The following is a 12,697-nucleotide window of genomic DNA, read 5'->3' as shown; positions in this document are numbered from 1 at the left end:
GAGGTACTGCTCATCCAGGAGCTGTAGCCATGTCTGAGGTACTGCTCATCCAGGAGCTGTAGCCATGTGTGAGGTACTGCTCATCCAGGAGCTGTAGCCATGTCTGAGGTACTGCCCATCCAGGAGTTGTAGTCATGCCTGGGGGCTGCATCATGCCTAGTCAGTTTCTCTTACACCTACCCAACCCAATATAAACAGTCCCTGTAAGAATACTGGGAGTTTCGTATCAATAGCAACTACAAAAGCTACCTGGAGAGACTCAACAGCATCAAGGAACTAGTCTAAGTAACTGGATATGAATTATTCACCTACTGTCACATGACTTAGAACTCGATTCTCTAAAAAGAATTAGCACACAATGAGAACAAAGCAGACAGGAAAGACTATGAAAGAAGAAACCATACCATTATATCACATGATATATCATTAAAGTGATGTATTAATCAATTATTATATAATATTATATGAAAGGCCAAGCAACTGTAATCTAAAACTTAAGTAAATAAAAATCTTTAATATCCAAATGTTCCAAAATAAGAAGCTTTTGGAGCACCTTCATGATATAACCAGGGGAAATTCTCATATGACCTCAGTGACAGGCTGTGCTCAAAACACATGTACACCAAAAATACTAAAAATGCCACCAGACTATATAGATAAATAAAACAATATTGTAATCATATTTACACTTGAATACCAGCTCTGAATCTCATTATATACTCCCAAATATTCCAATTTTTTTAAAAATCCAAAATCTAAAACAAGCATTTTGGATATATAACACTCAACCATTTATAAATATTTTAGCATAACTAAATTATCAAGTTTTAGGCAGACATGGTGGCACAGGCCTATAAAGCCAACAACAGGCTAAGACAGGAGGATCTCAGTTCAAAGCCTGTCTAGGCAACTTGGTAACATCCTGTCTCAAAATGCAAAGTACAAAATAATTAGGAATCTAGCTCCCACCTGCTTAAAGCCCTAGGTTCAACCCCCAGTGCTGGGGGAAGGGGAGGTTTATCTGGAAAAGCAATTCTATTTACTAGTACATGGGATATATTTAAACTGTAGAATACAATGGAGCGGATGCCGGTCTCCAGAGTCTTCCCAGTTCCTTATACAAGAGTTCGGAAGCTTTCAGATGAATGTCAGCCAGAATAAAGCCAGTGAATGAAAACGGCATAGGAAGGGGCCCCTGGCATGCTGATTTCCCATGGGAGTGTGGGGAAGACCTGCTGCTCTCCAGGTCTTCAGTCAGCACAGACTGCAATTGTCTGCAGACCCGCAGGGACAATGCACCTCCTCTTTCTACCTCTCACAGCATCGCAGGCCAGGAAAGGTCTGGCACTGAGGACAGGGACACACACACAGAGACACACGCACACACCATGAAATTCCAGAACACCATATATAAAAGACAAAAGCAAAATAGCAGAAGAAGAAGAATCAGGAATTAATATATCATTTGAATTTAGAACAGCAGCAATTAATGCCAGAAAACAATCAATGCAATTTTCCTGTTTAAAAAAAAAAAAAAAAAAAAAAAAAAAAAAAAAAAAAAAAAAAAAAAAGAGCCATCCTGGAATGTAATGTCCAGCCACTTAACAACTAGGTGGAACTAAAAAGAAAGCCATTTTTAGATGTGCAGTATTCAAAGAATTTACCTTTTCTGCACCTATTCTCAGAAAGATACCCACAGGAGAATGGAGAGGAAACAAACACAAGGTCAGAGAATGCAGGAGTAAAGGTCATTCTGCAATGACACAGGAAAGAGAACTCCCCAGAGGGTGTGTGGGAAGGGAAACTAGAGAGTGACTGACCGGCTCACACTGGAACTGCCCCAGCATAGTTACCAAGAATCAGCAGAAGACACTGTCAGTCCTCTCAGGGCCAAAAATTCACCACCCTCTTTTGACCCAAGAAATTTTTACATGGCTCTAGGTATACATAAAATAAATACACAAATCAATATCTACTGACAATAAAACAAAGAAATTTAAAAATATATATTTTACAATTCTTTTAGTAAGCATGTATTTTTCTACTTATTAAAAATAATAGCAAATTTACATACTAGTGTGGCAAAGATACGTATTTGTTTTTACATAATCAATTAAATCTTGTGTAAAAATTGGATAACCTAAGACCTAAAATATCTTCAACACTTTTCGGCTTTGCTCAGGACTTTGATTTTATAACCCTCAATGCTAAGAATGCCAAGTATACAGTACAAAATAGCAAAAGTATGTGTGGGGCCATGTCAGAGAGTACTGGAAACCCTGTCCTAATCCTAAGCCAAATTCATGAAACAATGTTTGCTGGAATTCAAGCCAGCAACTCAAACAAGAGTCATTAAAGTGTAAGATTCTAACGCATTATAACCCAAAGATACACTGAGGCGACACCTGCACAGCTGAGATGAGAACAGGAAAATATTCCATGCTTGGTTTCTGTGATCAAACATTATGTTTCTTTAAGAATAGACAACTGCATGCGGCAGTGAAAGCGTTACAGTGTGTCTTACTACAACAGTCTCCAACCTGAGCCAAGGAGATTCAGGTGGTGTTAGTAAATACTTGGTGGTATTTGCAGGGCAAAGTGCATACGCTGTGTGTTCCGAAACAAGGCTGTAATGAAGTCACAGGGTGCAGTGAGTGAATGATCCCGAAGCAGCTAACTGCTTCTGTGTGTGTTCAGAAGCTGTAGCCAGACTGCTTTCAATCCCCACACTCAGCCAGTACCCCTTGGAGTCTGACCCACAGCTTCAGAAGCCGGGGTCCAGCTAGCACATTACTCAAGGACTGGGACACATTTAGCACATTTCATTATTCAAGTTCTGTTTGTGTCCCTGTACGGCTGACTGACAAGTGGCTATAACTCACTATGGCACACACAGAAATGTCAAGATGAACTTAACCAGGGATTCTGACAGGATCACGCTAGGAGGACAGGAGGAGGGAAAGGCTGTGTGGGGGTTAGAGTCTGCGGGTGATCAGTAAGAGCCACTTCATCCTCTGGGAAGGTCAGTGCACAAAGTCTAACAGTGAAAATGAGACTGAGTGAAAAGGTTGCAGCTGAAGGTGCTGGATGTGGCACAGACACCCAGGATGAAGGACAGGAGCTACCTCAGCCCCATAGTGCCAGCTCCTAAATGATGACAGTTTTGTCTTTATGGATGTAATTTCAGGAAGCAGGCAGTGATGGTACATGCCTTTAATTCCAACACTTGGGAGGCTGAAGTAGGCAGACCTCTGAGTTTGAGGGCAGCCTGTTCTATACAGAGTGAGTTCCAGGACAGCCAGAGCTACACAGGAAAATCATGTCTTGGGTGGGGGATGGAGGGGAAACAAAAAAAAAAAAATTCAGTAAGAGAAAGGTCAAAGACTAGGCTCTTCATGAGAGGATGCTAGATTCCAAAGCCACAGAAACAAAGGTGAAGTGGAAGGTCGTAACTTGATCATAAGAGCATAAGATGACACACACGGTCTGTAAGTTATCACTAGAATTTTACACTTCAAAGTCATCTGCCCCATCAATCTTCCTTGTTGTACCTTGAACACCAGAACTTCGTTTTATATTTCTTCTCTGGCTTAAATATTAAATTAAGTTTTAATTTTAAAATTACTGTTAAGGAATACATTATCATAGTCTTTCTCTTTCTACTCTTAAAGATATCAAGATGTGCTAGAAAAACTTCCTCTTGTACCATGCATAGTGGTGTACACCTCCAATCCCAGCACTTGGGAGGCAGAGACAGAAGGACTAGCAATTCAACATCATCCTCAGCTACGTGGCAAGTTCAATGCCAACCTGGGCTATGTGATACCTGGTCCAGAGAGGAAGAGGATGGAGGAGGAAGAGAGGATAGCAATCCTCTTCTGCCCAAGAAGGAATGGGAAGACTCACAGCAGGGACCCTAAGCCAAAACAACAGAGAAGCATTAGAGAAGCATTCCATCGCACAAGCACACTGAGGAAGAAAACTCATTGAGAACAGGTTTCAAACACATCAACACCACATTACCAAATTTCCATGACAACAGAAATAATGATCCCAGATCAACTTTCCAGAGAGGGAACCAGGCCCACTCCCCACAGAGATGAAGTACACCAGCGCAGAAAGCGCTTAGGCCTTTGAAAGCTAACTTTGGCTGACATGAGTTCATTAGTCACCCTCCCATCAGGCACAATGTGCCTTTTGGAGCCAAGCATTCCTTCACTCCTCCGGTGCCCAGGGTTAGACACAGAGCTGATCCTACTGGTTCCCTGCCTTAATCTGCATACACAGCAGATGAAAAAACTATGCCCATGTAAGAATGTGGAATATGCCAGTCTCTAAAAAAGACCCAACAAATACAGAAATGCATGTCGTGACTGTCAATGAAAGAAAATGAAATATAATTAAATCTAACTTTTGTTTTCCTGACTATTGCTTTTAGTATAAAATCAAAACAAAACAAAAAAAAACAAATTTCTCACTCTTAAAGGTGGGAAAATGTCCTTATAGAGCCCATTTTATAACTAGTATAATCTAAAGAGTGCTTCCAAAAGGTAAATTTCACATTACTCCGTCATGGAAAGAATATTGCACTACACCTAAATAATAGCACTTTGCCAAAGAGCAGCATAAGTACTCTGATGTACTTCTTGTCTATTTGTTCCTCAGGAACTCCATGCATCCAGTGATCTTTCTGGGGAACGAAGTTCTAATTCAGTTTTGTTTAACAGTGGAATAGCCACAGCAAGATACGTGAATGACTACCACTTGTCTTTCCAGGTAAAGCTTTTACATTCAGTATTCATACTAAATGGTGAGGCTTAACTAGTCACTAGCATGGCTATAGCATTTCCCTGGCATTAAAAACAACAGCCAAAGGAACACAAAAATGACTAGCGTTACAGAGCAAGAACAATACAAGATATATTTTATTCAGTGGAGTTGGATCAGAGTGCTTGGCTCCTGTGCTGCTGTGCTCCCTTTACAAAATGAACTGTTTTATGTTCCTTTTTAGAAATGTTAACGGGAAAATACACTCATGCATCCTTTCAATACAAAAAAAAAAAATTAAAACAAGGCAAATCTCCATTATGAACTCTGATTATACAGTCTCAAAATAAGGTAATTCACTCGTTTATTTTCTCCACAAATGGACAACATTGCACTCACCAAGGGCCAGGCAGAGACAGTTACTAGGAAGTTACAATCTAATGACAGACACAGAAACAGGATTAGTAAGAAGCACAGTGGTGATTTGAAAGGCACACAAGGAGCTGTGGGGACTAGCTCCCTGTGGTCCCAGGAGTCCTCAGGGCTAGACTCTGCAGGGCAGGAAAGAAGTCCTGTAAAGGTCCACATCTCCACAGGGGTCTCCAATCTCTCCCCAGGAGTGTGCTCTCTTCCCAGCAAGAATCTAGGCGGGGATCTGTCTGTCTGCCAGGGAGGCTGTAGGTGGAGGTTCTCCCATCTGAGAGGCTGGATTAAGTGTCCTTTAAAGATCCTGTCAACTCTAAAATTATGTAATTCCATGAGCTCAGCAGAGGCTAAAACAGTAATAAGAAGCTTCAGCGAGGGAGGGGAACTTGGACAAAGCCCCAAAGGACAGCTAGGCCCTAAATTAACAGAAGTTGGAACAAAAGCTATTTAGCTCTGGTCCCGTATAGTAAATGTGTGTCAGGTCAATCTGCAAAGCTTAAAGGGTTAATGACAGGAACAAATGGTAAGATTGGTTATCCACTAGAATTCTGGGAAACAGAGTCAGAATTCCATATTCCGCTAGACACTGAAAGCAGCCGGCTTTTCCAACTCAGATATTTAAGAAAATCATTTCATGAGACATTAACAATACTATTTAACCTACTGACAGCCCAAAGCATTACAGTCTAGATCGCACAATTGCACTTAATGAAATAGATCGTGCCAGGGGATCTGACATGACCTTACATTGTTCTCTGCTGAAGAATTTAAAACAATGTGAAACAGAAATTTAAATAATTTGGCTATGTTCCTTACCAGCTTTAAACAAATTTAACTCTTTGAGCATCTATTTCAAATCTCCCTCTTCCTTTTTTCTGGCCCCCTAGCCACTGAAGCACTGTGTTCTTACAGTATCTTCATCTGGCATTATCAGGATGGACATGGCTTAAAAAGTCGAAAATCAGCAACAGGAAGAGCATTTAGGTGCCAAAGTGGGGAGCCACAAGCCTGAATTCAGATCCACAGCTTCCACATAAAAAGCCAGGCATTAAATCCCTGTGCTGGCAAAAAGTCATCGTGCTGGGCAGAGAGAAACAGGATGATGGTGGCTTCCTGGTCAGCCAGCCTAGCTGAATGAGTGAGTCCTAGACTCAGTAGAGACCCTATTATTAAAAATAAGGTAGAAGATGACTGGGGAATACCTGAAACCAAACTCCTGATAAAGACACACACACACACACACACACACACACACACACACACACACACACACACACCCAGAGTGTACACATTCATATATGTGCATGAAACATCAAGAATAGAAATGCCTTTTAATGGTTCCTCAATATTCACAAGAATGTATGTCATGCTCAGCTTCACTAAATCACGGAAAGTTAACTCCCTGAGGATATTCCAATACCTCGATATATTAAATAGAGGGTATGGTTCTGAGGGATCTCATCATATCACAATTTCCATTGTATAAGCAGAAAGGAATGGAGACCAGTGGCAACAGAATTTAGCAGCCAAGCAAAAAAGGAGCACATGAAGGACAGCCAGACTGTACTAGCAAAGGGACAGCAGTGGAGACAAGATAGCAAGAATGGGCTAGCCCAAGCACTTGACAATAAGAGGCAGCCCCACAAGCTAGCACTAAGAGATGCTACTGTCCAGTATCAGCATTGGCAACACAGTCACTCTCGCCCAGCTCCTCACTTACCGCTTTCTCTGAGAGGTTCAGAGTAAGCAAATGTAAGGTCCTTGTATGGGATGACTTCCAGTCTACAGGCATGACATTCCCATAATTATCTGTCAGGGCATTCCAAATCCTTAAACAGAAGAAAAAAGCAGTCAGTAAAAAGTACCACTCCATACAACTTTAGTTAAAAATCCAGTACCGTAGTAAAAGGACTCAGAATAAAATAAATAGAAGGTATATTGTTTCTTAGAAAAACATCAACCAATGTAGAGTCATTAGAAATCATACAACTGGACTGACAACAACATCTTGTTTGTGAAATAAAAAAGAAACAAAGGAAGGAAGGAAGGAAGGAAAGAAGGGAGGAAGGGAGGAAGGAAGGAAGGAAGGAAGGAAGGAAGGAAGGGAGGAAGGAAGGAAGGAAAGAAGGGAGGAAGAAAGGGAGAAAGGGAGGAAGGAAAGAAGGAAGGAAAGAAGGAAGGAAGGAAGGAAGGGAGGAAGGGAGGAAGGAAGGGAGGAAGGGAGGAAGGAAGAAAGGGAGGAAGGGAGGAAGGAAGGAAGGAAGGAAGGAAGGAAGGAAGGAAGGAAGGAAGGAAGGAAGAAAGGAAGGGAGGAAGGAAGGAAGGAAAGAAGGGAGGAAGGGAGGGAGGAAGGGAGGAAGAAAGGCCTCTCTTAAAGGCAGCTGCCAATGCTTCCATTGTTGTATATGCAGGGTACTATTCAAAGTTTATAGGGCACATACACAGAGAACAACAGAGCACATAGACACACACACAGTAAGTAACTAAATATAAAAAAGCAAAATCAAACAAACAAAAAAACAAGCAGTATAGATAGATAGAAGGAGACATAAGGACATGGAGAGGGTGGAGGAGGACTTCATTTAATCCTCAAAAACAACATTAGAAGCATAAAACTTCACTATCCTGGTTTTACAGTAAAGAGCCAACAAGCGGGAAATCTCAGTACTGTCTCCAGAAACACAAAATGATACACTATGCTTTAAAAAGAGACGCTGTATGTTTTGGAGAAAGGATTTAGTCTCAAAGCGAGAGAAAGATTTCCTATCTGATTTGATTGTAACAGGAGAGGCTGAGGCCGAGGCACAGTAAGAATGAGGGATCTCGTACGCACAGGCAGGTTGTACAGTCAATGCAACTACCCTGCTTCTCCCTGACCTGCCTGGATGTCACCTGCCCTACCACAAAATAAGGCTCAGACAGGAAGGGAACACCTTATTTAGCTCTATCTATCTAAGTATTAACTCAAACTACACTGAGGAAAATCACAAACCACCGTGAACAGAGGTAGCAAATTGCACAATAAAATTCAGGTTTGGGTACCAAAATAACAATCAACACAGCCAAAGACATTGTTTTATGAAAAAGAAAAAAGCTCAATAAGTTGATATTTAATTAAGGTAAATGAAGTTATGCAGCATATATCTGAGTGCTTAGTGGAAAACTATACAACATGTCATATTTCTTAAAGTTGAATTTTGTGACATGTACGTAATAAGTCATGAAATATTTGTACAAGACCGTCAGTAATCAGGATACAAACAACCCTAGCAAGGGCTAAAACATAACAATGTAAGGTAAAAACTGGAAAAGCAACATACTTGATTCAATAAACGAGGTCCTGTGCTTAAGAATAGAAGCTGCTGGAAGTAGAACATCCCAAGCAATGTGTAGCTTCCAAACCCAAATCAGCCACAGAGCAGGGTCTATCACCCTAGAGCTCTCCCCTCTGCGGGGCTCACTCACATGGCCTCCCTGTTGGAACCTGATATTGTCTAGTATCAAGAAACTAGAGTTGGAAGCAAGGCTGTCTGTCTACTTGCTGAGTTTGACCATCATGGGTCTCAACTTTTCAAACACTAACAAGTGAATGAATGACAAGAAGAAATAAAAAGGGGAAGAACCATGACTGCTCCTAGGTGTGGTAGAGGGGGTTCACTGTAGATACGTGGGAGAGCAAAGGCAGGGACAGAGACATCAGGACGACTACAGAGACGGCATGACCCTGAGCTGGGCCATGTCATGAGTGAGGGAAAGAGAGAAGGGGTCCAGCAGCAGCCAGAAGGTCCAAAGGTCCAAAGAGAGCAGGTAACCAAAATGGTTGGGTTATATAGAGAAGAACAGCCCCGGCTCCTGGCCTGGAGAGTTCAGGGTTAGGGGCAGGGTATGCTAGCCAGGAGGGCCCTGGAATGGACTGAGGGGCGCAGGGAGAGCCTGGCAGCCAGTATCCACTTTGGTATGTTAACGGTCACCTCAGCCGTTTGTCCCAGGTTGGAAACCTAACACTGCCAACCCTGGCCAAGATCACAGAATATTCTAATAGGTGAGGAGTCCCAGGTTCGGAAGGGTTGTTTTATCTGTTGGTCACACCTTCTTAAAAGAAGCTAGAAGATAAAGATAGTAGAGTATCTCTCCCAGAAGGAGTAGCTGTGGGTTCCAGATTCCAAGAAAAATAAAAAAAGAGGGCAATAAACAAGCCTCTCTCTCCCTGCCATCATCTTTATCATAAGATATTACACCTCGTCATAAACAGCTGCTAGGAGAGCTCCCTACTGGAGTCAAAGTCCTAGGGACAGTGGCTCTCCTTGGGCAGATAAGTACAATCCATATGGAGAGAAACTGAAACCAAAGCTCAAGAGAGTCAAGTAAAAGACCCAAGTCATGGCAGCATATGGGCAAAGGGGTTTTCTAACCAATGAAATGGGTTAGAGTTGATCCTACAAAGCAATGCATACAAGAGAGCAGACACAGGAGAAGTGATCCCTAGCTCTGAAAAGATTGTTTACACATTCCCAATTCAAGAGACATGCACTCTCACCAACACACCACCTACTAAAGACCATTATCAAGAGCAACAGGGGCTAAAGATGAAGGGGAAAGGCTAAAATACTTGCCTAACATGCATGAGCCCTAGGATTAAGTCCCAGCCCCACATAAAACTGGGTGTGTTAGTACATACCCTTAATCTCAGCACTCAAGAGATAGAGGCAGAAAGACTGGAGGTTCAAGGTCATCCTCAGCTACAAAATGAGTTTGAGGCTAGCCTGAGCTACATGAGACTCTACCTCCAAATGGAAGGAAAAGGGTAATAAAATATAACCAGGCTTTGTGGCTTCTGCATGTAATTCTAGCACATGAAGGATAGCTGGAAGATCAGGAGTTCAAGGTCAGCCTGAACTGCATAGTATGTTCAAGTCCAGCCTGTGCTGCAAGAGACAAAACAGGAAAAGCAACAAAATAGTTTAGATTTTATAGCCACCTAACTTTGAAGCACAGGCTAAAATAAACTTTCCAGAAAGTCCAGCTGAACCAAAAATAGGTCTTCTAAGAATCTTCGTACAAGCTAAACTCAACTGTTTTAAGTAAAGTACTCATAAATATAAATTTAAAATCCAGAATATGCAGTAAGTCTCACTAATTCAAGTATATAAATCTACACATAGCCAAAGCCATCTGCTCTTTGGAAAATTCTACAAAAGTCACCTTTTGTTGTGTACCACATGCTTATCTCTGCATTTAAACTCCCACCATATACTTAGCCCTCCTCTGCCCTTGAGCAAGGGAGAGCATAAAATGGAAGGGTCTTAGAACACAGCTATTCACCCATGTTTACCCGCGTCCTCTCTCTTTGCTCTTTCTTGAGAAATCTCCTTGATAAATTCCTTGAGAACTTAAAACTTTTTAATGCCATGAATCTTATCATAGTTCAAGAATTCCTCGAATGGTTTTGGTGCCTAAAGGTACCAGGTATCAAGACCAATGACCCTGGGGACAGGCTGTAGAAAAAGAACTAACTGTACAAGTGGACTTCCAATGATGTGCTTGACAGGCTTGCTTTACCCATCTACAATCACACAGGTACTCACAAAATTAAGATGTAATAAAAGTGTTGTTGCTTTAATTCTCCTCACTAACGTGTAGGGTCTCCCTCCACCTCTGCCATGCTCTGGAAACCAGTCCTACCTATCACCTTCCAAGAGTGCCTGTACCCTTAGGGCCTCCTCTCACCCTGCAAACAAAACACGCTAGCTCACTGGCTTGCACCATTCTTTTAGCTGGTCTTTGCGGCAAAACCACAGTTCATAATTACAACTCTCATTTAAATAAACAATAGTTGAATTTAAAAGTGTTTGAATAAAGTGCTTTCATCAACCCCTGTGAATATCCTCAGTGAAGCTAATCACAGAGAAGACTGGAGCGATTGCTGCTATGCACTGGTCCTCTGGAAACATTATTAGATATCATTAGTAAGGGAAGCCATTCACTTTTTGCCTCTGTGACACTTTGCTCTTCTGGGCCCAACAGACTTCTATAACCTCACACCTCTGCACCACTACCTAACTCCCAGATCTCCACTAGGATTCAGTTTGCGGCTTGCTTTCTCTAGGAAATCTTGATTCGGACATCCCCCTTTGAAATTCCCATATCCGGTACAAATACCTATCCAAGTACTCAATACACTCCCAAAACAAGTGTTTAACCAACCTATGTCCCATCCCACTTTGTGTCCTACTTGAGAGGAGCAATGCCCACTCTGGTATCCCCAGTGTCAGGCCCATGGCAGGGGCTTTAAGAGAAGCGAGCTGAATGAATGAACTGACCCACACGTGCCCCGGGAGGCAGGGTCTCCACAAGGAAGCACACAGGGTTCAAGGGAAGGCAGGGCAGCGGGCATTTAAACTCCAGTGGGCCAGGCCGGCAGCCCCGGGGCGGGGCTCGGAGCGACCCAGGAGGAAGGAGGGCGCGGGGCGGGGCCTGTGTGGACTCCCGGCTGCGGCGGGGGCAGGGCGAGGTAGGGGCCGCTCCCGCCCGCTCCGGGGCCCGCACTCACTCGTCCCCTTGCAGGAGGCTGCACTCCGTGATGGGCCGCACGGCAGCCCGCGGGGGCTCGGCATCCGACGTGGGGCGGAAGCACAGGCTCAGCTTCTCCTCCAGGCTTGAAGCCAGCGCCGGGAAGCTGTCGCCGCCCGCGTGTGCCCCCGCTCCAGCCTCCGGGCTCGCGTTACAGTTCTCCTGGTCCTGGACATTCCCGGCCGGCTCCTGGAACTCATAGAAATCCTGCCAGTCGCCGTCCGCCGCCATCACGCCCGCTGCCGGCGTGCGCCCCGCCCCGGCCAGACGGCCACGCCCTGTCGCTTTCAGACCCCGCCCCCACGGTGCCGCCCACTGGGAGCCACGCCCCTTGCCCTCCAGCTCTTGGGTGAGCTAGACCCAAGCTGCCCAAGCTGACTTTTAAAGTCTTCATTTCCTGAGTCTTCTGGAGGTTGAGTCACTTCCTATGTTCTTGATCATTTAGGAGGAACAACTTCCCTCAGCGCCCCTGTCTAAAAGTGGCTAAAAGGAAGACTTCTTTAAACCTACTGTCAGCTTTTTGCCCCATGGGAACATTCCTAACACTCCATCTAGATTGACAAGAGTTACTGGGAAATGTTTATCGCGGTACCGAAATTCATTCCACAAATACATCTCTCCCACGTGCAAAGCACATGTGAGTGGATACGCTCAAAGTACTTAGAAAATGCCTCAACAATAAATACCTCACCTACTGGCTATACACTCTAGCTGTAGCTTTAAAACTTTAGTTAAAATTAAATCTTGTAAAAGTGTGGCTGAGATATGGGAAGCTTTCTTTTCATGGACCTAGCTTCTCATTTATTTATTTATTTATTTATTTATTTATTTATTTGCAAGATAAAATGATTTATGGAGGTAGAGAGTAGTGATGGTTGTTTGCGGTATACACTATACCCTGAAAGTGGCTAGGATTATAGTTTTGTTACATGCA

General features: G+C 43.2%; 1 protein-coding gene across 3 annotated transcripts in view; it reads right to left on the bottom strand.

Annotated features, from left to right (window-relative positions):
* Fez2 (fasciculation and elongation protein zeta 2) overlaps positions 1-12,061 on the bottom strand; it is a 39,886-nt gene extending 27,825 nt beyond the window's left edge. For 2 of the 3 annotated variants that reach the window (XM_031355757.1, XM_031355758.1), the window contains exons 1-2: positions 11,744-12,061; positions 6,914-7,022 (exon numbers count right to left, since the gene is read on the bottom strand). In XM_031355757.1, coding sequence (XP_031211617.1) covers positions 6,914-7,022; positions 11,744-11,994 — 360 coding nt within the window. In that variant the 5' untranslated portion in view covers positions 11,995-12,061. The remainder of the gene's footprint in view (positions 1-6,913; positions 7,023-11,743) is intronic. The other variant, XM_031355759.1, reaches the window with a different exon arrangement.
* Between the last annotated feature and the right edge of the window lie 636 nt (positions 12,062-12,697).

This window comes from Mastomys coucha, unplaced genomic scaffold (assembly GCF_008632895.1).
Source record: "Mastomys coucha isolate ucsf_1 unplaced genomic scaffold, UCSF_Mcou_1 pScaffold6, whole genome shotgun sequence".
In the NCBI taxonomy this organism is placed as follows: domain Eukaryota; kingdom Metazoa; phylum Chordata; class Mammalia; order Rodentia; family Muridae; genus Mastomys; species Mastomys coucha.
The sequence above is the reverse complement of the archived record's forward strand: the minus strand, read 5'-3'. Positions and strand labels throughout refer to the sequence as shown.